At 51.5% G+C, this 26,625-nt stretch overlaps 1 protein-coding gene across 2 annotated transcripts in view; it reads right to left on the bottom strand.

Annotated features, from left to right (window-relative positions):
• The window catches only part of RYR1 (ryanodine receptor 1), a 117,999-nt gene that overhangs the window by 66,367 nt on the left and 25,007 nt on the right, over window positions 1–26,625 (bottom strand). For both annotated transcript variants that reach the window (XM_072751802.1, XM_072751811.1), the window contains exons 25-49: window positions 26,391–26,593; window positions 24,814–24,988; window positions 24,435–24,643; window positions 21,730–22,124; window positions 20,652–20,784; window positions 19,653–19,813; window positions 19,047–19,212; window positions 16,966–17,052; window positions 16,579–16,805; window positions 14,481–15,093; window positions 12,272–12,535; window positions 11,739–11,939; window positions 11,258–11,369; window positions 9,288–9,434; window positions 7,516–7,789; window positions 6,639–6,753; window positions 6,420–6,552; window positions 5,934–6,028; window positions 4,521–4,656; window positions 4,117–4,303; window positions 3,922–4,030; window positions 3,411–3,531; window positions 3,145–3,314; window positions 1,064–1,284; window positions 150–240 (exon numbers count right to left, since the gene is read on the bottom strand). In XM_072751802.1, the coding sequence (XP_072607903.1) occupies window positions 150–240; window positions 1,064–1,284; window positions 3,145–3,314; window positions 3,411–3,531; window positions 3,922–4,030; window positions 4,117–4,303; window positions 4,521–4,656; window positions 5,934–6,028; window positions 6,420–6,552; window positions 6,639–6,753; window positions 7,516–7,789; window positions 9,288–9,434; window positions 11,258–11,369; window positions 11,739–11,939; window positions 12,272–12,535; window positions 14,481–15,093; window positions 16,579–16,805; window positions 16,966–17,052; window positions 19,047–19,212; window positions 19,653–19,813; window positions 20,652–20,784; window positions 21,730–22,124; window positions 24,435–24,643; window positions 24,814–24,988; window positions 26,391–26,593 (4,745 nt within the window). The remainder of the gene's footprint in view (window positions 1–149; window positions 241–1,063; window positions 1,285–3,144; window positions 3,315–3,410; window positions 3,532–3,921; window positions 4,031–4,116; window positions 4,304–4,520; window positions 4,657–5,933; window positions 6,029–6,419; window positions 6,553–6,638; window positions 6,754–7,515; window positions 7,790–9,287; window positions 9,435–11,257; window positions 11,370–11,738; window positions 11,940–12,271; window positions 12,536–14,480; window positions 15,094–16,578; window positions 16,806–16,965; window positions 17,053–19,046; window positions 19,213–19,652; window positions 19,814–20,651; window positions 20,785–21,729; window positions 22,125–24,434; window positions 24,644–24,813; window positions 24,989–26,390; window positions 26,594–26,625) is intronic.

Genomic DNA, 26,625 nt, shown 5'->3' with positions numbered 1-26,625 from the left:
CCGTCCTGGAAATCCCAGTGTGCCCATGAGAAGGCCAGAGAGGTTTCCATGGGGACGCCGCCCTCGGGTTTGCAGGCTAACTGGGCGGGGCGGTACCGACGAGCCCCGGGGCCCGGGGTCGCCGCGCGCCGGAGGGGGCTCGCCCTCACCTTGAGCGGCATCTTGGCGAACTCGTTCAGGATGGGCACGTCGAACACCAGCCGCCGCAGCAGGTGCTGCAGCATGGAAGGGCGGATGTACCTGCGGAGACGCGCACCGCGCCGCGCGGGCTCAGCCGGAGGCCGGCCGCCCCCCGCGCCCCCGCCACGGCGCCCCCGCCCGCGCCGCACCTGCAGAGCGCCCCGACCCCCGCCCCGGCGCCCCCGCCCGCGCCGCACCTGCAGAGACCCCCGCCGACCCCCGCCCCTGCGCCCCCCGTCCCCACCGCACCTGCAGAGCCCCCCCCCGCCCTGGCGCCCCCGCCCGCGCCGCACCTGCAGAGCCCCCGCCCCGGCGCCCCCGCCCGCGCCGCACCTGCAGAGCCCCCGTCCCCGCCGCACCTGCAGAGCCCCCGCCCGCGCCGCACCTGCAGAGCCCCCGCCCGCGCCGCACCTGCAGAGCCCCCCGCCCGCGCCGCACCTGCAGAGCCCCCGCCCGCGCCGCACCTGCAGAGCCCCCGTCCCCGCCGCACCTGCAGAGCCCCCGCCCGCGCCGCACCTGCAGAGCCCCTGTCCCCGCCGCACCTGCAGAGCCCCCGTCCCCGCCGCACCTGCAGAGCCCCCGCCCGCGCCGCACCTGCAGAGCCCCCGCCCGCGCCGCACCTGCAGAGCCCCCCGCCCGCGCCGCACCTGCAGAGCCCCCCGCCCGCGCCGCACCTGCAGAGCCCCTGTCCCCGCCGCACCTGCAGAGCCCCCGCCCGCGCCGCACCTGCAGAGCCCCCGCCCGCGCCGCACCTGCAGAGCCCCCGTCCCCGCCGCACCTGCAGAGCCCCCCGCCCGCGCCGCACCTGCAGAGCCCCCGTCCCCGCCGCACCTGCAGAGCCCCCGCCCGCGCCGCACCTGCAGAGCCCCCGTCCCCGCCGCACCTGCAGAGCGCCATGAGACAGTCCTCGATGACGTCGCGCTGCGCCTTGGTGAGCGAGCGGCCGCGGGACAGGCGGTACACCGTGTGGAGCATGGAGTCCACCATGATGGCGCGGTGCTCGGTCCCCGCGAAGAGCGGCGCGCACTTGGTGATGAGCGGCAGCACCGCCAGGCACAGGTAGCGGTTCAGCGCCAGCGCCATCTCCGTGGTGCTGAACGTGGCCTGGGGCGCAGAGCGGGGGCATCAGGCCCGCTTCGGGCTCCCGGGGTGGCCGTGGTCGCACCTCCCGCCAACACTGTCCCCCGCCCCGCCTCTGTCACCGCTGTGAACTGTGCAAAATTTCAAACTTACAGAAGTCGAGGAACCAAAGAAGGAGCCCTCCTTACCCAGAGTAGAGTCTCCTGTAGATACCCTTGTGCTGCTTATTTCCTCTCCAAGCTCCCCTTTTTTCCTGTAATATTTTTATGCAACCCCAGCCCTAGACGGCTCTACCCATGGAAATTTGAATATGTATCTCCACTCGGACTAATGCTTCTGTTCAACATCCCGGGCCGCCACTTTCACACCCAACAGAATTAACAAGTGTGTAAAATTCATGATCAGCTTTCTCCAGTTGTCTCAAAAATTGCTGTACATTTAGCTGGGATTGTTTGGATCAGGGCACCAGGAAGGCCCCCAAACCATTTGTATCTGGCTGCTGGATCTCAGGTCCTTTCATCTGTAATGGTCTCCTTTCCTATTCTTTTAAATGCTATTTATTTGCTGGAAAAACTGGATCAGGGGATCCCTGGGTGGCTCAGTGGTGTGGCGCCTGCCTTTGGCCCAGGGCACGATCCTGGAGCCCCGGGATCGAGTCCCGCGTCGGGCTCCCGGCATGGAGCCTGCCTCTCCCTCTCCCTCTGCCTGTGTCTCTGCCTCCCTCTCTCTCTCTCTCTGTCTTTCATAAATAAATAAAATCTTTAAAAAAAAAAAACTGGATCAACTTATCCAGTGGAGTTGCCTACATTTTTATTTTGGTCCTGGTGGTGTCCTTGAACTTGTTCTTCTGCCTTCAGTCTGTCTTTCTTTCTCTCTCTCTCCTTAAGATTTTTTAAATTTTTTTAAAGATTTTATTTATTTATTCATGATAGTCACACACAGAGAGAGAGAGAGAGACAGAGACATAGGCAGAGGGAGAAGCAGGCTCCAAGCAGGGAGCCCGATGTGGGATTCAATCCTGGGTCTCCAGGATCGCACCCTGGGCCAAAGGCAGGTGCTAAACCGCTGCGCCACCCAGGGATTCCCAGATTTTTTAAATTTTTACATAACCTCTACACCCAGCACTGGGTTCGAACTCGCAATCCCAAGATCAAAAGTCGCACTCCCCACCAACTGGGCCAGCCAGGCGCCCCTGCCCTCAGTATTTCTGATAAACTGGTATTTACAGAATCAAGTTGCCATGTTCAAGTAGCAAGTACTAGCAAGTTCAAGTGTGCAAGTAGCCAACAGTTCTTCCTCTCATCTCGAGAAGAGTCTTTTCCGGGACAAGGTCACCTGTCCAGCATATCCATCATTCCTCTGCCTCCTCTGTCACCAACTTGTGTAAAGACTTGTTGACACTCCAATACCTCACCTGCCAGACCCTCGTAACCCCCTCCGGTATGGCTCTTCCCCCACCACTTCACTGAAAGTGCTTAGCAAGTCACCAGTGGCCTCCATGTGGCCACACCAGCGGTCAGTTCTGTCCTCATCTTACTTGACTTTGTCCCCTACGGCAATCTAACTGTGTAGCTATTATATATCTATATAAGCATTATTGCTGCTGTCGTGCGCAGGTCTGTCTCCTTGGTGCCGAGCCATCATTGAGAATTATTTCTTAAATAAGAATGAGGAGATGTTGGAGATTTCCACCCACCCTCTCCCAGAACTCAGAGTTTATCTTGGTTTTGTTTTCTATCTTGACAGGGGTGAGGGGGGTGGGGAGGGAGGATTTTGATACGTACACAAGCCCAGAACAAACAGAAGCCCGGCTGCTATGCCCACGCCCCATCTCGCATCCTCTCTGGAGGCAGGGAGGGTGGCTAGGCGGGGCGGGCTGCTCACCGTGTCCAGCGAAGCGGCCGCCCGCATGTCAGGCAGGAACCCCACGTCCAGCACATGCAGCAAGAAGTCTTGGTTCTCAATGCCGTACACTCGGTCCAGGAAGAGCACCATGGATGCCTTGTGGTCCGGCACGAAAGATGCCGACATCTTTGGCTGTACCAGAGCCCCATCTGTGGGCCAGGAGGGCAGGGGGTCAGGGATGCCCTTCGGACCCATCCGCTCCCTCCTCAGCCTCCCTGCCTTGCTGAGTCCGGCCCCCTCCGCACCTTTGCCCAGGGTGGGGATCTGCAGTGGGAGGCTGATGATGCCCACAAGGTCATCCAGGGGCACGAGGGAGCGCAGGATGGCGCGGATCCGCAGTGCTTCTCCCTTGCCAGCTTGGATTAGCTGGAAGAAGGAAGTGTGGGCCACATCATCAGGCACCTTGTGCCCCATTTGCTCAATACCCCATCCATCCTTTCCTGATCTACTGGCAGGTAGACCAGGACTCCTCGCAGGGCAAACTCTAGAATCCCCAGCCCTGACTCCTCGGCCTGTGCTTCTCCACTGCAGCCCTGGCCACCCCTGGCCCACCTTGCTTGGTCACCCCCACTGGTCCGGGAGCTCCGTGAGAGCTGGGCCTGGGGCTGTCTTGGTCACCAGTGTGTCTGTCCTCAGAACTGCCTCTCCTAAGACCACCCGCAGAGTGAGAGCTATCAGTGCTGTCCAGTGCCTGACTGAGGAGGCTCAAGGGTGGCCCTGTGTGCCCCTCCCCATCCCTGGACTTCTGGGTCTCACATGCATCTCTGGTGCACAGCGTCCTAACAGGTCAATCAAGGCGGCATAGAAGGACATGATGGCGTGTCCCAGGTGCACCCGGTTCTCCTCCGGGGGCTCCTCACCGAAGCTGCAGAGGAAAGTGGGCAGCGTTGGGGAGGCAGCCAGAGGCACTGGGAAGGGGGGCCGGTTCTGCCGAGATGGTGGGAGACTCACTGCTCACGCCGCCGGTCCCTGCGGACGCCTGGGCCATCACGTGCCGGGTCCTCAGAGATGCGAATGGCCTCTTCGATGGCAGCCAGCAGCCCCGAGCCGCCCTCACCCCGCAGGGCAGGCCCGAAGCACTCGGGCTTGCGGATGAGCAGCCGCACCACCACGTTGGCGTTCTCCTCCACGCTCTCACCTGGCGGCTCCGGCGGTCAGGAGGCCTCATGAGCCACGGCCCAGGGACCCCGCCCCAAGGGTTAAGGCCAGGCCCCCACTGGCTTCTGCGTGCTGCCCCAGCCCACCAGGAGGAATCCCGGGCTAGGCCAGTGGCTCAAGGTGTGGCCCACACCCCGAGGGAGGCTTTGGTCAGTGGCCCCAGCCCCCTGTCCTGCCACCACCAGCTCCTGACTCACCATTGACAAAGACAGCGAAGCGCAAGAAGTCCAGGTAGCGCTCGCCGCCACACGGGTTCCAGCCGATGTCTGGGTACCCTTTAGCCAGGAGCATGGGGCAGCTCTGAAGGCCACAACCCGCCAGGTAGGACACCACCTGGGGGCGGAGGGGGCTCAGCCAGAGGCAGACCCGCACCACCTCCTCCCCAAGGCTCATGTCCCTGCCCATCCCTGGAGCTCTGCAATCTGATGCATTTCTGGATCTCTCAGCAAACAATAATCGTCATCCTCCACCCTCCTCTCCCACCTGGACCATGCCAGGGGCTTCCTTCCTGGGCTCCCTGCTCCTTCGGTCTATTCCTCCTACACAGAAGCATCCCTTCCCTGCTTGGAACCTTCCTGGGGCACCATCTCACTTAGGGTGGACCCAGAGCCCTCACAGTGGTCCACTAAGACCCTCTGCACAATCTTCCCTGCCACCTCCTGACCTCACTTCCCACCGCTAACTTCTCACTCCGTCTGCTCCAACCATACTGGTCTCTTCGCTGTTCCTCAAACTCATGAGGTTCACTTCTGTCTCAGGGCCTTTGCATTGGCTGTTCCCCTGCCTGGAATGCTCTTCCCCCTGATGTCCATATGGTCCCTCTCTTCCTTCAGAGCTTTCCCCGAATGTCACTTTCTCAGTGAGGCATTCTCTGATCACACGTATCTAAACTTGGACACCCTCCTGGCTCTTGATATTTCTCTCCCCTGTTCACTTTTTTCATCCATAACACTTGTCACTAGCTAATACACTATGTATTTTACTTATTCGTCTTGTTTATTATCCATCTTCCCAACCACATGTCAGCTTCATGTGGACAAGGATTTTCTGATTGTCTCAGTCACTGTCACACCCCTACTGCCTTGGACAAGGTCCTGGCGCATAGTAGGTGCTCGGTAAATATTTGTTGAATGAGTAACACTATAGTAGCAGATAACGCTTATTGAGTGCTTGCTGTATTACAAATGCTTTCATGGATTAAGTTATTTCATCTTGAGAATAACCCTATTCTATTATTATATTCATTCTGCAGATGAGAAGACAGGCCTGGAGAATTTAAGTCACTTGTCCAAGGCTACACAACAAGAGAGAGCACCATCTCACTTAGGTTCAGCCTAAGTTGCTGAACTCCAGAGCCTATGCCCTTTGACACTAGTACAGAAGCAGAGGAGGGAGGGGGGCACAGAGGGTCAAGAAATGTGCCAAGGACATGCAGCTGCAGGAGGGTGAGGTATGGATTATTTGCACTCAGCCCCATGTGACTGGCTCCTGTTCTTTCCCCTGCAAATTATCCCCCTTCTGATTCAATCCTAGACCATCCCATGGAGTGGGTCCCAAGTCAGCAGGGGCCCCAAGGGGCCAGGTAGGGGCCAGGCCTCCTCCTTCCCCACCTTCTCCAGGTCCTGCTCCTGCAATGCCAAGGCCAGCTCGTTGTTGTCAATGACAGAGGCAGCTGCCACATCCAGAGGCGTGGAGCCCTGCATGCCTGTGAGGGCGAGAGGCAGTGAGAAAGCTCTTCAGAGGTATGTAGTTGACAGTCTCACTGCTGCTCATCTCACCTCCTCTCGGAAGCCCTCCTTGACCACCCCCTTTTACAGCCTAGGTCAAGTGCGTCCTCTGATCTGTGCTTCCCCATCTGAGGCCTGACCACTCTGGGCTGTCACTGTCTATCTGTCATGCTGCACCGTGAGTTCTGTGAGGGCCAGGGCCAGGGCTGTCTGGGTATCCCCAGGACTGCTCATCACAGGGCTACAGCCAGGGTGGGTTGAGAATAAGTGTTTGTTGAATGACTGAAGGAGTAGAGATGGATGCCTGGATGGACCGCCAAGAGTGGGTCGTGAGGGACAGGCCGCCACCCCGGGCTCAGGGATTCTCACCCAGGCCAATGCCACTGTTCTCCAGCAGGTAGCTCAGATGGTCAAACATGGAGCGCTGGTTCTGCCGGCTGATACGACAGAAGTAGCAGAGGAAGCGGCAGCAGCTTGTCACCATTTTGGGGAAGCGGATCTCCTGGGGAGGCAGAGTGGGCCTGTGGTCAATGCCTGCCCCTCCATGGCCCCCTGCCCTGAGCTCCCTAGCCCACACAGACCCCTTACCTTGGATTCACCACCCCCGAGGACATTCACCATGACCTCCATGACTGTCTCATGCATACCCAGTGCCCGCATCAGGTTCGGGTGCTGGTAGAAGACTTTGTTGTTCATGATGTTCCTGTGAACAGGTAAAGAACGTGAGGTCGCCAGGGGCCCGGTGGAGCCCCAGTTCAGGGACAGCCCCAGGCCCTTGGGAGAGCTGTCACCACCACTGTAATAACAGTCAACATTTACTGAGTTCTTCCTTCATGCCTGGCACCATGCCCCTTAACAGATCTGAATTCATTCAATCTTTATCTCCACTCTAGAAGCCAAGAACTATAGTTATCCCTATTTTACAGAAAAAAGAAACTGAGGCATGGATCCCCTAGGGTGGAGATCCTTACCATGCTGCATGTGGTATCCCCAAGTGTCTAGAAAGGGCCTGGCACAAACTAGGTGCTCAATAAATGCTTGCTGGGTGAATGAATGAGACACTCTTGACACTGAGTGAGTGTTTAGTACTATCGTTACCATTACCAGTATCATTACGATGTGCAAAAGCCCTTGGAAGCCTTGCCATGACTGTATGAGGTAGGCATGGCTCTTCCTGTTTAGAGATGAACACTGAAGCTCAAAGAAGGTAACTATTGTGCCAAGAGGTGAGTAAGAGCTGTTATCCCAGGGTCTGGATGGAGAGGTGAGAGGAGGGGCCATTAGCCAAGGAGATGGGCTAGCTATTGGGAGAAGTATATATCACCACAAGGATGAAGCAGAAGTGGAGGAAGGAGGCATTATTGCATCCACGGGACATGAGCCCGGGGGACAAGCTGGAGCTTGTGGGGGCTCCCCTCCTTCCCGGGGGGGATGTGCAAAGTCAGGAGAGGGGGCAGAGCCTCACCCAATGCTCTGGATCATGAGGTTTTCCTCCTGGGGACCCATTTGCACAATAAGCAGCGATCGGATCTGGCCCAGGCACTCAAGCAAGCTCATGGTGTCCTCCATGGATGATGGTGAGATGGTGTATGCCCGGGGCAGGGCACGCAGCAGCTCCCCGAGCCCATCGTACTGCCGGTGGAGGAGGCTGAACATGGCCCGAACGAGCTCAGGGCTCTGCACGAAGTCCTCTTGAGCCCACCGCACCACTGTGTGGGACACCAGCTCCTGCAATGACTCTGGGAAGGGGACATGCGTGTCAGAACACTCCCAGGTTGAGGCCTGGAGCCAAAACAATGCAGAAAGGCCCCTCTTCCCAGAGGGCTTCTCAGTTACTAACTGCCCTGACCCTCCACCTGCCAGGAGTAGGCAGATTCTGGAAGATTTCGTTTTATTGCCTTAAGAGCTCCCCTGTTCTCTTCACCCTAACACCCAGACAGTCAGGGCTCCCTAAAGGTTTCAAGAGGTAAAAAGAACTTGTATCACTTCAAAATACCAGAGTACATTATAAGCACCTTTGAAATATATAATGTACCTTTGAAAGCACAAGTCACAATTCCACTTGTTCTATAAAAACACTGTTGATTTTTCATCAAGAGAGACAACAGACACCGAGAATACCTGGTGGACTTTGGCATCATTTGAAAATGATGTCAAAATTAACTGTTTTATTTTCCCTGGCCATCTCCCTGGGACTCATCTCTCCTACATCCAGCATCCATTTCTCTCTGTGTCTCTCTTTCTCTCCCAACCCTTTTCATTCCCAGGATTTTGGGAGAAAAGAGATGTCTCATGTTCTCAGGTTAGGAGAAACCTCCATGCACTGGCACTAAACGATGGTGTCAATTCATGACCTTCTAGCGCTATGCAATCTGGCCCTGTCACTTCTGACCTCATCTCCTGCCCCCCTCCCCTTGCTCACTCTGCTCCAGCTACACTGGCCTCTAAATACCCCATGCATGTTCCTGCCTCAGGGCCTTTGCATTGGCTATTCCCTTTGTAACAATCATCTTCCCCAGATCTTTGCACACCTCACTCCCCTATTCTGACCCCTCCATCTTTATCCCTCTGTCTCCTATTACTCAGCTTGATTTTTTTCCTTAGCCAGCCATGGCCACCTGACATTATGGTATATGTATATGTGCATCTGTTATAATATTCTAAACTCTTGGAGGGTAGAGATTTTTACTCCTTCTCCCCACAGCATTCTCCAGCCCTGCCAACAGTTCCTGGCTCAGAGCTGGCCCAATAACAGTTTCTTGAATGTTGTAGAATAAACTCTATACCAACTTCAGGGACCTGTCTTTGTTGGTTGGAGATTAAATATATTTTGCATAATGGCCCATTGGACCAACATTTATCATAACTGTTTTTCTAATCCCTCATCATAGTAATCATTTCACCAAAAAAAGAAGAGAAAAACAAAGAAAAGCCATGAGGACACGGAAGCCGTGGTGGTGGTACAGGAGCTGCCACCACCCCAGGGTGGGATGTATATCTCTGTGCTGGCAGGCCATACAGCATGCTGGTCCAACACACATACTGTAGAGCTGCCATATTTGGGCCACACTTCCAACATACCTCTTCTCTTACCGCACCCCATACTCCTCCTCTCTCATCAATATACCCCTCCCTTGCTTACTCCTCATGGCCTGGCCTATCTGGGACCTACTGGCTCCTCAAGCACACGGCTGCCTGCCCCATCCCTGTCCCCTCCCTAAAGACCCGAGTCCTCACGGGGTTTGCTCTCTTCAGCAGGGGATTCCTCCTCAGGTTTCTCCTCCTTCTTCTTCACCAGCCGGACTTTCTCCAACAGGCTCATCAGGCGGCTGCCCAGGGTGGCCTCTTCCTCTGGTTCCTCCTCCTCCCCCTCCAGCTGAATTCCTGGAGTTGGTCAAGAAGGGAGAGGGTGTTATTCATCTGTGTGCTTCTTCATCTATTCAGTCATTCACTTCTTTTTTAAAAACTATTTTATTCACTTATTTGAGAGAGAGAACACAAGAGAGTGAGCAATTGAGCACGAGTAAGGATGGGAGGAAGGGGCAGAGGGAGAGAGAGAAGCAAGCAGTCCCAATATGGGACTTGATTCCAGGACCCTGGGATAATGACCTGAGCCAAAGGCAGACACTTAACCAACTAAGCAACTCAGGTGCTCTAGTCATTCACTTCTTAACTCATTCACTGGTTCATTCATTCCTCATTCTTGTGTACATTCTTGGGTTTTTTCATTTATTTCTCCATATATTCACATATTTATTCATTTATTCATTCTTTGAAGCATGTTAAATGTCTTTTAAACTATTATAGGGACGCCTGGGTGGCTCAGTGGTTGAGTGTCTGCCTTTAGCTCAGGGTGTGATCCTGGTGTCTGGGATCAAGTCCCACATTGGGCTCCTTGCAGGGAGCCTGCTTCTCCCTCTGCCTATGTCTCTGCCTCCCTCTCTCTCTGTCTCTCATTAATAAATAAATAAAATATTTTTAAAAATAAGCTATTATAAGTAGGTTCAAAGAACTAAAGGAAGCCATGTAGAAAGTATTAAAGATAAGTATGATGCCAATGACTCCTCAAATAGAGAATATTAATAATGAGGTAGACCACATAAAAGATAACCATATAGAAATTCTGGGGCTGAAAAGTACAATAACTGAAATTTAAAAATCACTAGAGAGGTAACAGCATATTTGAGCTGGTGGGAGAAAGAATCAGTGAACTTGAGGGTTGGACAATAGAGGTTATCGGTTTGAAGAGTAAAAAAGAATGAAGAAAAAAAAGAATGAAGAAAAGCTAACAGAGCCTCAGAGCCTGTGGGACATCATCAAGTATATCAATATATGCATAATGGGAGTCCCAGAAAGAGTGATGAGAAATGGCAAAAAAATATTTAGAGAAATAATAGCCCCAAAGTCCCAAATTTGATGCAAAATATTAATCTACACATTAAGAAATTTAATAAACTTCAAGTAGGATAAAAGCAAAGAGTGCCACACCTAGATACATTATACCCAACTGTTTCAAAGCAAAGGCAAACAGAAAACTTGAAAGGCAGCCAGAGAAAAACCACTCGTCACATATAAAAGAATCTCTGTAAGATTATTAGCTGCCTAGGGCACCTGGGTGGCTCAGTAATTGAGCATCTGCCTTTGGCTTAGGTCCTGATCCTGGGGTCCTGGGATCAAGTCCCTTATCAGGCTCCCCGCAGGGAGCCTGCTTTTCCCTCTGCTTATGTCTCTGCCTCTCTCTGTGTCTCTTATGAACAAATAAATAAAATCTTTTAAAAAAGATTATTAGCTGCCTTATTATCAGAAACAATGGAGGTTATCCATTCATCCCTCCAGCCACCCAACCATCTCTCCATCCAATTTTCAATTCTCCATCTACCCATCCAACCATCATCCTTCTCTTTATCCATCCATCCATCCACCCAGCCATCTACTCATCCATTTCTTTATTCATTCATCTCTCTATCTACCAATTTACACTCACCATTCACTTGCCTATAGACATCCATCCATGTATAATATACTCAAATGCCAGTACAAATATCCCTCCACTCATTTTTTATCTGTTCACTAATATGTTTGTTCATTCATTCAACCAAAAATTACATTGCACCAATACTGTAAATATTTAAGATCAGGAAATCTTAGGGAAACTTCAGGAGAGGTCTCAAGAGAAAATTTGGGAGATGGGTTCTCTGATCTCTTACCACAGTGTGCCAGCAAGTCTTGATGAAATTCGAGCAAATCCTGTCGAACCTCTTCAGGGAGAGGACAATCTTCCTCATCTTCACCATCTTTGAAGTGCAATAGCATGTTTATCTAGAGGAAGGTCAAAAGTTATTAGAATGAGGGTCAGAGACCCAAGGCAGAAACTCTGAGGTCAAGGATCAAAGATTCAATTGTAAAAAAAAAAAAAAAAAAGATTCAATTGTGAGACCCTGTCTAAGGTCATGAGTTGATGCAGACCGTCTGAAGACTAGAGTTTTGAATGGAGTCAGTGTCAGTCTGAGGTGACGAAGAGGACAAATTGGTTTGGAGATAAGTAGAAGAGTAAGAGAGAAGTATTTCAATAGGGTCAGATGTCAAGCATGAGTTTAGAGATTTAACACCATCAGTGATCACTGTAGGGGGAGAGGTTAAAGTTGGGATTTAGACAGTAATGCTAGCTGGGGTCAGGGGTCAGAGTACCTGCTCCTGGGGTGGGGAGCGGAACTCGCGAGTACGTCGGGCAGTCTCAGCAGCAGACATGGTGAAGGCTTTCATGAGGAGGCCATAGCGGTCCCGCTGGTTGGCCTGGAGCTTGTCCACATAGCGCTCCGCAAAGGCTGCTAGGGATTCCACACGGTGCTGCAACTCTTGGTCACAGAAATACTCCAGCAGGTGGCACATCTATGGGAGGACAACCATGCAGTAGGAATGATGGTGCTGAGACCATCCTTGAAACTTTTCTTGCTTCCTCCCTCCTCTTCATGGCCCTGCCCTATCTGCCACCATCATTTCCTGCCTGGATCCTTATGCCCGCCTTCTCAATGGTCTCATCCCTCCAATCCACCTGCTACATGGCAACCAGAGAGATCATTTGAAGCCAGCAGCACTCCAATCATCTGTGGCACTTCCACAGCTCCCCACTTCCTTGGAACAAAGTCCAGACTCATGCTGCACCAGATCCTGTCTCTCAGCCCAGATAGATGGTGGCTGGAGAACAGGAAGAATGAGCCCACCTGTAACTTCACAGATTCTGGCAACTTCATCTGGAGCAGCCCTTCCTCTAAGTCTTCTTCTTTTTCCCCTTCTGCTGTCTCCTCTTCCTCTTTTTCCTCATCTTCTTTCTCCTGTGCTTCTTCCTCCTCATCCTCCTCCTTCTCCTCCTCATCCTCCTCCTCTTCCTCCTCCTCTTCCTCTTCCTCTTCTTCCTCAGTGAATACTTCAGGCTCAATCATCTTCAAGATCTGTTTCACATCCTCATCAGCAAAGATGCCCATCACCTACAGGACAAAACCTGAGTCCTTCACTGTGGCCCTTGAGACCCCCAAATCAAGTCCCAGCCTCACTCCCCAGACCTGCTTCTCCTGCACATGTCAGATTCACTCCTGCATGGGCTAGATATGATTCCTCCTACACAAAGAAATGGCACCTCCTTGCCCTGCCACCCATTTTCCTTAACATCCCCTCAGGTCCATATCTGTGTCCCACCTAACCTGGCCCAGACCATGTAGCCAAACATTAGCATCTTTCCCTTGCCTAGTAAATGTCCTTTCTCCTAAGCTTGAGCATATGTGACTCTGGAGCAGGACACCCCTTACTCTGATAGATGCCCTCATAGCTCCCAGTATATGCTAGCACTCAATAAACATAATGAAGATGCTGACAGATGGAGGGAAAGCAGATAGATGAAAGGGAAAAACAATGAGGAAAGAGAGATGGATAAGTGGAGGGAGCACTGGGTGGCTGAATCAATAGATGGAATAGTAGAGGTTTGAAGGGGAGAGAAATTGATGGGCAGATGGTAGATAGAGAGGTGAAGGTAAAAGCTGAGGGAGAGATGGGTAGATAGATGACAGGATATATAATGTATGAATAGGTGGGTAGGTTGATGGATGATTTGATAAGTGCATGAGTATGTAAATGAATGAATGGGTAAATAGATAAATAGGCAAAGAAGTAGGGGGGAGGGTGGGATGGTTGGATGATGGATGGGTGGGTAGGTTTGTGCATAAAAATTTGGATGGATGGATATGTGGGTGAGTCATTAGATGAGTATGTGAATAAAGGGTACATGCAGTAAAGGATGAAGAATGAGTGGATGGTGGGTGGATGAATGGGTGTAGATGGTTGGATAGATTTGTGGGTAGGTGGATGAATGTATATATATATGAACTGAGAAATGCATTGGTGGACAGATAGGTAGGCGGAAGATGAAGGAACAGATGAATCTGTAGATGGGTGGGTGGATGGATGTGTGGATGAATGAATGCACAGGTGCAAGGAGGATGATAACTGGATGTATGAAAGGAGAGATAGCTTAATAAATAAATGAATAGGTGGATAAATAAATAGATGGAACAGGGATGTGCTCGTGTATGAGTAAATGGAAGGATGAATGGACAACTAGATTGAAAACTGGATAGATGGAGGGGGAAACCTGGGTGGCTCAGTGGCTGAGCATTTGCCTTTGGCTCGGGTCGAAATCCCAGGGTCCTGGGGTCAAGGCCTGATCCCCTTAGGGAGCCTGCTTCTCCCTCTGCCTGTGTTTCTGCCTCTCTCTGTGTGTCTCCCGTGAATAAATAAATAAAATCTGGGACGCCTGGGTGACTCAGTGGTTGAGCACCTGCCTTCAGCCAGGGCGTGGTCCTGGGGTCCCAGGATCAAGTCCCACATCGGGTTCCCTGCATGGAACTTGCCTCTCTCTCTGCCTATGTCTCTGCCTCTCTCTCTCTCTCTCTCTCTCTCTCTGTTTCTCATGAATGAATAAATAAAATATTTCTATAAATAAATAAATAAATAAAATCTAAAGAAAAGAAAAATTGGATACATGGATACATGGATGGATGGAGAGATACATGGGCAGAGAATGGAAATATAAGTAAATGGGTGGACTTGCGGATGGGAAGATGGGGGTATCTGAATGAATAGATGGATGGATGGGAAGGTGGGTGGAGGATGGATGGATTGATAAACGAATGATGGTTGGTTGTCTAGATGAATGTAAAGGAGGGAGAAAAGATTAATAAACAGATTAATAGAAGACAGATGAATGGATGGGAGGAAAAGTGAATGAAGGATGAGTAGAGGATAGAAGGATAAATTGAAAGGTGGAGGATGGAGAGACAGATGGGTGGTTAGATACACAAATGAGAGGGGGACAGATGGATAGAGGATTTGGAATGCGGAAGAAGAATGGGACAGAGGGAAGCAGGAGGAAACCATTACCAGCAGGGTGGACACAAGCTTGAGCACGGGCACAAACTGGAACTCCACAGAGCCCCCGACAGGGTCGCGTGCGTGCTGCCCCCCATCTCGCACGGCCTCCCCCAGCATCCTCAGTGCTTTATCCCGCAGGGCCTCCAGAGGGATGCTGGGGCTGAGGCGGGCCGGAGCTTCCATCACCCCAGCAGCGGGCAGGGCAGCCACGAAACAGGGCGGCGAGAAGTGGTGTGGGGGCCGCAGCGAGGTGGTGACGCCGACGCCAGGCAGGCCGTGGCGACGGGGGCCGTTTTCCGCGCTTTTCCCAGGTGGGAAGAGAGTGATGGCGCGGGTCTCCTGCGTGAGGGGCACGATGTACTCGGAGAGCATGGAGCGGCGGCTGCGGCAGGCACTTTCGAGGTGGATGCTGATGAGGAGGTCGTAGTAGCCCGCGCGCAGCGGGCCCGGCAGGTGCGCGTCCTCCAGCGCGTGCAGCAGCTGCGCCTGGTCCACGTGGCTGCACAGAGCATGCGCCACGCGGTTGTTGCCCAGCGCGCACACCGCGCGGTAGAGGCAGAGGGTGTGAGAGTGGAACCGCTGCAGGTCCAGGCGCTCCGACAGCTCCAGGATGTCCATGCACCTGCGGCGGAGGTGGGCCACGGACAGGCACAGAGCCCACAGAGGAGGAGGGAGACGGGCACAGACCACAGACAGGCAAAGAAATGCTAAGGTGAGCGACGGCCGCCCCAGCAGGGAATCCCAGTGTGCTGCTGGGCAAGGTTCTGTGAGGTCTGCGCAGCTGGGTCTAGGAATCTTTTAATAGTTCTGGAAGTCCCTAAGTGGTCTGGGAGCTACTTGGGATGTATCTGGAATCCTTGGGATGGTCTGATACCCTGGGGTATCTGAGAGCCGGTGGAGGAGATCTGGTGACCAGAAGATATGTCTGGGATCCCCAGATTGGGACTGAACCTCCCTCTGGCAGGCCTGAGTAACCTGGCTATGTTTGAATAAGACTATAATGTAATCCCACCAGGGTAGGACATTTCTGCCTTTTGGGGTTTTGTTTTGTTTTTTGCTATATCCCCATCACCTAAACAGGACTTAGCATAGTAAGTGCTCAATAAATACTAGACAGATGATAGATAGATAGATAGATAGATAGATAGATAGATAGATAGATAGAATGAGTGAGTGAGTGTATCTGGGATTCCCCAGGGATGGGTCTGAGTCCTCTTGGACAAGTCTGAGCCCCTGAGTTATATGTGGGCATCGCTAGAATGTCCGTTCACAAGGGTTTGGTGTTTCCCGCCTAGAATGCTGCTGGTTGGGACGCTTGGGTGACTTAGCGGTTGAGCCTTTTGATCAGGTCTGCCTTTTGATCAGGGCATGATCCTAGGATCCAGGATTGAGTCCCACATGAGGCTCCTTGCAGGGAGACTGCTTCTCTCTCTGCCTGTGTCTCTGCCTCCCTGGATCTCATGAATAAATAAATTAGAATCTTAAAAAAAATGGAATGCTGCTGGTCACACAGGAAGAGCTCAGAGCTATCTGTTAAATGAATGAATAAAGGACAGATGAAGCATATCAGAGCCTCCTGGTTTGTCTGGGATTGGAGTCTGTTCTGGGTACCTAAGAGCATTCATGCCATACACATGAACCCATCTGTACCCTGATTGTGTCTGGGTCCCCTGGACGAGGTTTGAGATCCCCAAGGGATACATTCAGTCTCCTGGGGTGTGCCCAAGACACCCTGGGGTGCATTCAGGCCTCTCTGAGTAATGTTTGTGTCCTTCTGAGGTGTAGTTGAGGCTCCTGGAGTCTGTGTGGCTTCTCAGTGTGGATCTGGGCTCCTTGAGATGGGCTTGGAGCCAGCCCTGTAGGGTAGGTCTGGGGTCCCTGGAGGTCCCAAAGATGGACCCAAGGCCTTCTGGGTGGGTCTGGAGTCCCCTGGAGTCTTATCTGGGGATGCCCGAGCTGAGTCAGGGTTCCCTGAGGTAGGTCTGGGGCCCACTGGGGTGCTGTCTGGAGCCCTGGGGTACTGATGGAGGGGGGCACTGAATGGGTTCCGGACCCCAGAAGACTTGCAACACCCATCCCACCCCCATGAGCCCGGGCTGGCCCTGACCGGTTCTCCTCAGGGATGTGCAAAGCCATCATGGTCAGCGGCTCCTGGCACTGCACGGCCCAGCCGAGCCGCTCGCCCGCACGTCGTGTCTCCACCTGCAGGAAGTGGTTGGGCATACGGCTCCAGGAGACGGGCATCAGCATCTGCACCTCCAGCCGAGGTGGGCACTGTGGGGCCGGGTTCTTGCGCTCACTCAGAAACATGGCAGCTGACAGTGGCATGATGTTCTGGGGGCATGGAGGTGTGCACAGGTCAGGATTCCCAGGCCTCTCTGTCCTGCCACTCTGCTTCCAGGGAGACCTCCTGGATTGCCCCACTTTTCAGCCACTCTGCCAGCCTGACCTCCCACGCCTACTGCCTCAGCCTGCCCCATCACTGTACTCCTACCTTCTGCTTCCCCAACTCAAACTGGATGACATTCTGGTGGGTGGGCAGGACGAAGACAGCAGGAAACAGCTTGGTGTTGGGCTCCACCTGGCAAGGGAGAAGAGGCCAGGGTGAGGAAGAGGGTGAACTGGAGGTGATGATGACTCTGGCTCCTGAACTCTGGGGTCGATTGCCCCAGCCTGATCCTCCTGGTGTCTACATATCCAAAGTTAGGCACCGAGGTTGCTCGTGAGCTGCACCACCTCTGATCCAGATACACCAACCTCCTCCTGCTCCCTCGGTGGCAACGTATCTTCCAGGTCATTGTGCAAATCATGCCTTCCACCTGGAATGCCACTTGTGTTCAAGTGGCAATGCCACTCATTCTTCAAAACTCAGGAAGGTCTTCTGACTGCACTGTCCCTCCAGCCCCTCTGATCTCCGCAGTGGACCCACCCAGCCTCTATCACCACAAACACCATCATCTGTGAAGCCATCTTGCCGAACCTGAACCTAACCTCACCTCTGGCTGCCAGTTGATAGGAAATACAGGGGACAGAGGAAAACGTTAAAACAACACCATGGGGGATGCGTCAACCAGACGCAGGCTGAGAAGACACACGAATTCCCCAGGATTAAGTTTTGGATTCGCATTGGGCAGGTCTAGGGGGAAGCCTGAGATTCCTCATTTCTAACAACCCCCCAGGTGACGCAGATCCTGCTGGTCCAGGACTTTGAGAAGCAAACTTTTCAGGACAGGCAGCCTGGTTTCAGCAAACACATTTCAGAGAAGAGAGAGAAGGGAAATCTACATAGGAGAGACTCAAGGGGCATAGCAACCAACTAAAATACATGACCTTAATGGATTCCAATGCAAATGAACAAATGGGAAAAAGACATTTTTTGAAACAACCAGAGAAGTGAACATGGACTAAATATTTGATTAATTAATTAGGAATTATTGGTTTTTTTTTTAAAGATACAAATGGTATAGTTGGTTATGTTTTTATTTTGTGTTTATTTATTATCATTTTTTAAAATATTTTACTTATTCATGAGAGACACAAAGAGGCAGAGACATAGGCAGAGGGAGAAGCAGGTTCCCTGTGAGGAGCCTGATGCAGGACTCGATCTCAGGACCTTAGGATCATGATCTGAGCCCAAGGCAGACACTCAACCACTGAGCCACCCAGGCACCCCTGGTTATGCTTTTTAAAATAATCCTTATTTTTGTAGAGATACAAATTGAAAAGAGATGAAAACATATGATATCTGGGGTCTCCTTCAAAATCATCCAGTGGGCATGGAGGGTAAATATGAAGTAGGATCAGCTGTAATAGTAGAAGCTAGAGCGTGGGGACATAGAGGTCTAAGACACTATTTTTGCATATTTTTAAATTCTCCATTTAAAATAAAGTTTTATAAATTCCAAGTTAGACGCATTAATGGATGGATAAGTGGATAAATAGGTGATAAAGCCAGTGTGAGTGGTAGGTTCTTGTGATGAAGCCAGTGGGTATATGGGCGTTCACTGTACAATTTCTTTAATTTTGTTTTATGTTGGGACGCCTGGGTGGCTCAGTGGTTGAGCAGCTGCCTTTGGCTTAGGGCATGATCCTGGGGTTCTGGGATCAAGTCCTGCATTGGGCTCCCCATAGGGAGCCTGCTTCTCCCTCTGCCTATGTCTCTGCCTCTCTCTGTGTCTCTCATGAATAAATAAATAAAATATTCTTTAAAAAGGATTTATTTTTGTTGTATGTTTGAAACCTTTCATAATAAAATATCAAGAAAGAAAAGCCCACCCTAGGTTTCATCGTAGGGTGTTCCCTGATTGGTGAAAAGTTGGCAGTAGGTATCACCTGGACCAAGAGGGACTGTGGATCCTTCTCCAAGGTCAAGACAGTGCTCCGTATCCTCCTTTCTGGGTGTCAGTTCAGTGGACAGTTAACTAAGTGGTCTCCCAGGGACTTCCCTGAGGACAGGCTAGGAGCTGTTTTGTCCTGTCTCTCTGGGGTCTGTCCTCAGTGGGGGGTTGGGAAGGGTCTTCCCAGCATCCTGGGACATGAGGACACTATTGCTAAGTTGCTGAGGGCTGGACTCACCTGGAAAAAGGTGTTGCTCTCCTTGCCATTGGCAGTAAAGGTCATCAGACCAGTGGCCAAGTCCACCAGGCAGCCAATGACAAGGTCTGTGTGGCTGATCCGGCCCTGCTGTCCGGAGCTCACGAAGTCCCCGCCCCACACCATGTAGCAGTTGCTGCACTTGAGGCTGGAGGAAACAGGGGCGGTCAGTGCATGGCGCCTTAGCCAAGGTGCTCTGGACACTGGATGCTCCCTTGCCCAAACTCCCAGAATACTGTGACTTCAGAGCTCCATCCCCAAGCCCCCCATCACCTGCACGCACACCCAAGTGCCAACACCCCAAGCCCCTCAGAGTGAGAGTTCTTAGAAGTTGGCTGGGGTTCTGGGAGGAAGAGAGGGAAGGGGAGCAGGAAGAGAGAGCAAAGACAGGAGGTAACGTAGAAAGGGCAGCGTGAGAGGAAGAAGGAAAACAAAATGGAAAAGACCAAACAGAAACCGAAGAGGAGGAAAAACCCAGAGGAGGAAAGTAAACAGGGAGAGGAGAGAAGTAGAGGGGGAGAGAAGCTGTTGAGCCGGGGGCCCAGCGCTGACCTCTCACCTCCCGTGGTTCCCACCCTTCCCTGGCACCTGCTGTGGACGTTGCCTTGTTCGTCTCCCATGGTCACCGTCACTGCCCGGACCTTGCTGAGGTCGAAGTTCATGTCGTGCTGATGGTAGTCAGGGGTGACCCAGCCCACCCACACGCAGCTGGGCTCCTGGCCAGCGAAGATCCTCACAGAGTAATAGTACTGGAGAGGCAGAGGGGGACCAATGGTCAGCCCAGAAGGTGGGGGACACAGGGCTTCCTTGGGACTCTTAAGTTGGTCTCTCTAGATTCAGAGTCCCCTTGAAGTTCAACAAAAAATTACTGGATTTGAGACATACACACCCCAGGTCTATGTGTCTCTATTTCTGTGTCTACTATATATTCAGACTTGGGAATGCTCCGGGACTATTTGTGATGCCCCAAATTTGGATCCCTCTCCAAATTATAAAGTTATCAATAAATAATAGCTAACAAATAATTCACAAATTAATTTATAATCACCATCAAGAGGGTACAATTTGTATCCCCATTTTACAGACGGGAAAACCATAAGACTTCCATAAAGGAGAAGGCATAGAGCAGTGAAGTGACGTACCCACTTAGCATCCAGGTGGCCCATAATCCTAACCATGAGGCTCTCTGTCTCAGAAAACATTCCAGATTTGGGAAATCCCAAACTCTACTGCGATAATTGTTAAATGTTGGTTCCCAAGAATATACCAGAAAGCTATTAAATTTGGGGGTACTGAGTTTATATGGGTAAACCCAAATATGAAGGTCCCAAGTCTACATTGGTATATCCTCTGGATTCTGGGATCCCTAGGAGTTTTATCAGTGTGCCTTGTACTTCATTGTGTTCCTGCAATTTTTAGGTCCCCCAGCTCTATGAACTTAGGGTTTCAAAGGACTAAATCAGTATATGCTCTGTTTTGTGGTCTTCAGTGTATATTGGGGTGTCCCCAGGTAAGGGCAATTATGAGGGACTGCAGCATGAAATTTGGAAATCTGAGGGGTCTCGGTTGAGGGTCCCAGGTTCACACCGTGGTGGTGTTGAGGATGATCTCAGGGTCATCACGGTTGTCTGCGGGCACCACCTCTCGAGGGAGGCGGGGCAGAGTGGGAGTGGCAGGTGGCTGCGTCATCATGGCGGCCTTCTTGGCCTTGAATAAGAACCTGGTGATGGGGAGGAGAGGCTACTGTGAGAACCAGCTGTCAAGCCCAGCCCCCCAGCCCTGTCCACCACAACATTCATGATTCCCACATCCATCCTAAATACATCTCATTTCTAATACCCAAGCCCTTGCCTCTAGAGGGATAAAATTCCCAACTGCATCAGCATAATCCCTCCTGGGGATGCTGTGCTCTGTGCTTGCAGATGCCCAAATTTAAAGGTGCTTCTGGGGACATGGAGGCTCCTTTGGGGGCACATGGTCCCCCACAGCTGCATTTCTCATATAGGTGCTAAAGGCATTTAGGAGAGGATAATCCTTCATCATGTGGTGCTGTCTTATACACTGAAAGCCTTTAGAATCCCTGGACTCCCTCAGTAGCAGCAGCACCTCCCCAACAAACTGTGATAACCCAAATCATCCATCATTTCCAAACATCCGCCAAGAGCCACAGAACTATATCCCACTGAAAACCACTGCCCTAGTAGGGGGTAAGAACTTTTAGTTTCAAGTCAGGTTTAATGCCTTTTTGAGGGTCTCCTTTGAAATTAGCTTTTGGGGTGCACATTTGAGACACAGAAATGATTCCAATTTAGAAGATCAGTGGTGTTCACTGGGATGCCTTGGGGTACAGTCAACTCTCTCAAGACACTTCAATGTCTGTCCACTTTAGTGTCTATAGACAACAAAGTCCATTGGGTGAATGCTTTGGGGCCTACCAGGTACCCCAAGGATAGTAGAGTCCTCCATAGATATAGTGGTGTACCCCAATTTTACATTCTCAGGGAAATGAGAGCATCCCGGGAGATAATGGGATTCACTTGAGGCATAATAGGCTCCCTTAGCATTCTGACTCCGCTAAACATATATGGGGGCCCTGTGGGACACAATCAGGTTTTTTACATTATTGGGGTTCCCTAAACCCACCCTGGCCCCATCCTTGACTCACCCTCTCTTCTTGTTCTTCTCTGTGGTAGCATCCTTCTCATTCTCCACCCTGACAGGCTGGGCCTCCACCCCAGCCTGGGCATTGCCCCCGGGTGCCCCCTCCTTGGCATTTCCTTCTTTGCCCCCCTCAGCCTCGCCCCAGCGCCCCGCTGAACGCCGCAGGTTTTCATAGTCGGGGTCGGGTTCTGCTGCCCTGGCCTCATCCTCAGCTGGGGGCTGCAGGCCAGGAGAAGCCAGGGGGGTGGCTCCTGCAGTGCACCGGAAGTGCTGGTGGAACTGGACTGGAAGGCTGAGCCGGAGAAAGAGCATCTCCACGAGACTGTTCTGGGAGCCCCAGGTACGGTGGCTCAGGCGCAGGCAAGGCGGGGTATCCACGGTGCCGTCTACGCGGGCCACCTAAGGGGGAGCAGGAAAGCTGAGCCAGGCAGGCAGGCCAGGCCATTGGTCCTAAACCCAGTACCCACGGAGCCACCATGTGATTGAACACATGACAGATTAGCTGTGCCTGTTCTTGAACTTTCTATGAATACGAAATCACAGGATGGGCTCTTTTCTCTCTGGCTCCTTTCACTCCGCATTATGTCTGTGAGATTCACCCACGTAGTTGTGCGCAGGTCAGTCTATTCATTCTCACCACTGTCTAGTATTCTGTTCTTTGGGTTGAGAACACATCTGGCAGTAGCAGGAATTAGGAGGTTCGCCTCTGTTTCACCAGCCTCTCCGGCCCCTGGCACCTCTCTGGCCAACCAGAAATGGGCCATGAGGCCTCTGTTGTCACCCCCTATAATCCACTCTCAATGGGGACCTTCCAAAACTCAGATCTAAATCAGACATTCCCCTGCTTAAAACCCATCCAGTCTCACCTAGTCTTGAAATGCCTCCCCACAAATTATTGATTAATTACAAAGAGAAAACTAATAATTTACAGTAGGGAAAATTGGTAGACTTCATCTTAGCCAGTCAAAATTAACATAGTTGGTAATAAGACATAGCAACATTATGTGCCTTCTGATATCCTGCATCAAGCAGGACACAACCTCCTGGTATTCCTGCCAAATACATGTGACCTGTACCTAATCCTGAGGAGACACTTGACAAACCAAAATGAGAGATATTCTGCAAAATAACTGGTCTGTACTCTTCAAAAATGGTAATGGCATGAAAGACAAAGACAGACTCGGAACATTCTACATTAAAGAATAAAGAAAAAAATAAAGAATAAAGAGACATGGGGCGCCTCGGTTAAGCATCTGACTCTCGGTTTTTGCTCAGGTTGTGATCTCAGAGTCGTGAGATAGAGCTCCACGCTCAGTGTGGAGTCTGCTTGTCTCTCTCCTTCCCCCTCTGCGCCTGCCCAACTTGCTCATGCTCATCTCTCTCTTTCTCAAATAAGTAAATAAGTAAAATCTTTAAAAAAAAAAAAAAGAAGACGAAGAAGAAGAAGAAGAAAGAGACACAACAACTAAATGCAACATGTAATCCTGGATTGGATCCTGGACCAGAAAAATAAAATTCACATGATCACCACAACTAATAAAATTTGAATATGGATTATGAATTAGGTAATAGTATGTATTAGTGTTAAATTTCCTGATTTTCATGACTGTAGTTCTTTAAAAGTATAGCCTGTTCTGAGGAAATGCACATTGAAATGTTTAGGGATAAAGAAGCATGATGGGGGCACCTGGCTGGCTCAGTCGGTAGAGTATGTGATTGTCAATCTCAGGGTCATGAGTTTGAACCCCGTGTTAGATACAGAGCTTACACAGATTAAAAAAACAGGCATGATGTCTCCAACTTAGCCAAATGATTCATAAGAGAGAGAGAGGAAGAAGGATTATGTGAGGAGATGTGAACAATGCCATGGATGGGAACACAGCTGAGGAGGAAATAGTCACATGACCAAGGCCACAGAGCAGATAAGAGGCCAACCCAGGTCTGGCTGCTTCTGAAGAACCCGCTGAAGCTCAACCATGCAGGATTCAGGTTCTTTCCAGGTTGAGAAAAGGACTATAACTTTGGTCTTTTTTATGGTCAGCATCTGATGCTAAGTTTAACCCTGGTAAAGAAAAGACACTAGAGGGCAGTCCAGGTGGCTCAGCGGTTTAGCGCCGCCTTCAGCCCAGGGCATGATCCTGGAGCCTGGGGATCAAGTCCCACGTTGGGCTCCCTGCCTGGAGCCTGCTCCTCCCTCTGCCTGTGTCTCTGCCTCTCTCTCTCTCTCTGTCTCTCAAGAATAAATAAATAAAATATTTTTTTTAAAAAAGAAAAGACATTAGAGCCTAAGAGTTAGAATACTGAAATTAATGAAGAGCTGCTAAAAACAAATAAACTAAAAAAAATATGTGTATGCGGATAGCAATTAGTAAGGATGGTGCCAAAACGTACCAAGAGCTTTATATGTCTTTAAACCTTGCTGTAAGATGAGCTAGTGCTAAGGACTGGAAATTTCCACTGGGGTCACGTAACCCAGCTCCTCTTTTTTCCCTTCCCCACTTAATAAGCAAGGCAACCTGGAGGTCAGATAGGTTGTGGTTTGCTGACATTACACCCTACAAGGCAGCCCTGGGAACTACTGTCCTGATATGCCCTTCTACACTGTTCGCGGGCTATCACAGAAGGAAAGGAGAAATTTGGGGAAGAGAACTGTGGGAAGAATGAGGTTTGGAAGCAGATAAGTAGGTACTGAGTGGGGTCAGTCCTCACCTCATAGTGGGGGTGCTCAAGGGGCACGGCCTCAAATTGTGGAAGGCTTTTGCTGAACCAGGTGGTGACTGGGCGCTGCATGTTGATGGCGAAAGGCTCAAAACCTTCCTGGAGGCCACAGATGGCAAAGAACCGCAGGGAGCTCACATCCTGGCCCAGGTTCAGATGACCCACCTGGCCGGGTCCCAAGCTGCAGACAGGCAGGAAGCCTGGTGGGAGGGGATGGATGGGCAGAGGTGAAGACAGGTGGGCAGGGCAGGGGCTGGAGGGGAGGAGGTACCATGGAAGGAAGGGATGGAAAAGCACAAGGCTAGGGATGTAGTGTAAGGTCAGGTGAGATGAAAGAAAACCAGAAATGGGCCATGAGGCCAGTCCTCACCATCCCCAACCTCGATTTCCCTGAAGGCCGTCTCAGAGCCTGAATCGGACATGAGGACCTCGCCATTGAGGGTGAAGATAATGGTGTTCTCTGTGAGGTCGATCATGCAGCCCACGACATCACCTGACTGCCATGGACGCCCAAATGGTTCACTGCCCAAGTGCCAGCGCTGGCCCTGTGAAGAGGCGAGGGGAAGATGTGACATGGCAGAGACACATAGAGAGACAGAGATATACAGAAGCAAGGAGAGACATGTAAAGATACATATACAAGGCATCGGGTTCAGGGCGTGGGGGTCAGAAGAGGGGTCACTCCCACAAGGTCCCCATCTTTTTCCACATCTGTATCGATGATCCTTGGAATATAAGGGATAGGCTCTCATGCTTTCCCTTCCCAATGATCTCTGTATCCCATCTCTTCTGCCTGAGTTCTGTACTGTTTCCATGGCTGGGGCTGGGGTTATACAGACCACCAAAATGGTAGTGGGGAGTTGGGGGTGGGACGGGAGGGCTGGAAAGGAAAAATGAGCCTGCCAGTGTTCCCTCTACAGACTCATATATACCCATATGCCCCCAGAATAGATAAACGGGTAATGAGATGGATGGATGGGAAGCAGGGTGTATGGCTGGATGGAAAAATGGAATGGATGGAAATTGAGTCTACATGGGTTGATATAGGGAAAGAAGAAAGGACAGACAGAATGATGGATGGATAAGAGGGCAGGTGGGTGAACGGACAGGTGGGTGGGTGGGTAAATGAATGAATTGATGGATTCATGCATTAAATGATTCAATAAATAAATGAAATTACAAATAAGTGAAAGGCTGAACTAACAAATAAATGAACAAACAGATGGAAATGTGGATGGTTAAGTGATTATCTGGCAGATGAGTAGATGGATGGAGGGATAGTTGGATCTGTGGGTAGATGAATGGATGAACAGAAGGATGGCTGGATAGAGAGATGGATGATGGATAGATACATGCATGGACAAGGGTGTCTAGGTGGCTCCGCTGATTAAGCATCTGACTTTGGCTCAGGTCATGATCTCAGGGTCCTGGGACGGGGCCCTATGTTGGGCTTCCTGCTTAGCAGGGAGTCTGCTTGTCCCTCTCCCTCTGCCCCTCGCCCTGTTTGTGCTCTCTCTCTCTCTCTCTCTTTTTCTCTCTCTCTCTCAAATAACTAAATACATCTTTATTAAAAAAAGGGGGGGATCCCTGGGTGGCGCAGTGGTTTGGTGCCTGCCTTTGGCCCAGGGCGCAATCCTGGAGACCCGGGATCAAATCCCACATCGGGCTCCCGGTACATGGAGCCTGCTTCTCCCTCTGCCTGTGTCTCTGCCTCTCTCTCTCTCTCTCTCTGTGTGACTATCATAAATAAATAAAAATTAAAAAAAAGATATATGCATGGGCAGGGAGAGAGGGAGGGAGGGTGGGATGGGTGGATAGATGGATGGATGATGGATGAATGAGTAGTAGGGCAGACTCCGGGATGAGTGGACAGTGGGGCACAGACAGTGTGCAAGCTGTGTGAGGGACCCCAGGGCCTCGCAGAATGGAGCCCAGGGAGGTACCCACGCGGTGCCCATTGAAGACATAGGCCAGCTCATCAGCTCCCAGCTCCACGTCGGGCCGCAGCTCGGGCCTCGCCCAGCCCACGCGCATCTCCCCGGTGGTGACTGCTTCAAACTCAAAGTACCAGCGGCCGCTCTGCACCGTGTAGGACTTCTCCGCCCGGAAGATGCGCACCCGGTCCCAGCGAGACTGGCTCTCCACCTGACCTACAAATGGGGGCCAGGCAGGGTCAGGGGCT

This window comes from Vulpes vulpes, chromosome 1 (genome assembly GCF_048418805.1).
Source record: "Vulpes vulpes isolate BD-2025 chromosome 1, VulVul3, whole genome shotgun sequence".
NCBI lineage: Eukaryota > Metazoa > Chordata > Mammalia > Carnivora > Canidae > Vulpes > Vulpes vulpes.
The sequence above is the reverse complement of the archived record's forward strand: the minus strand, read 5'-3'. Positions and strand labels throughout refer to the sequence as shown.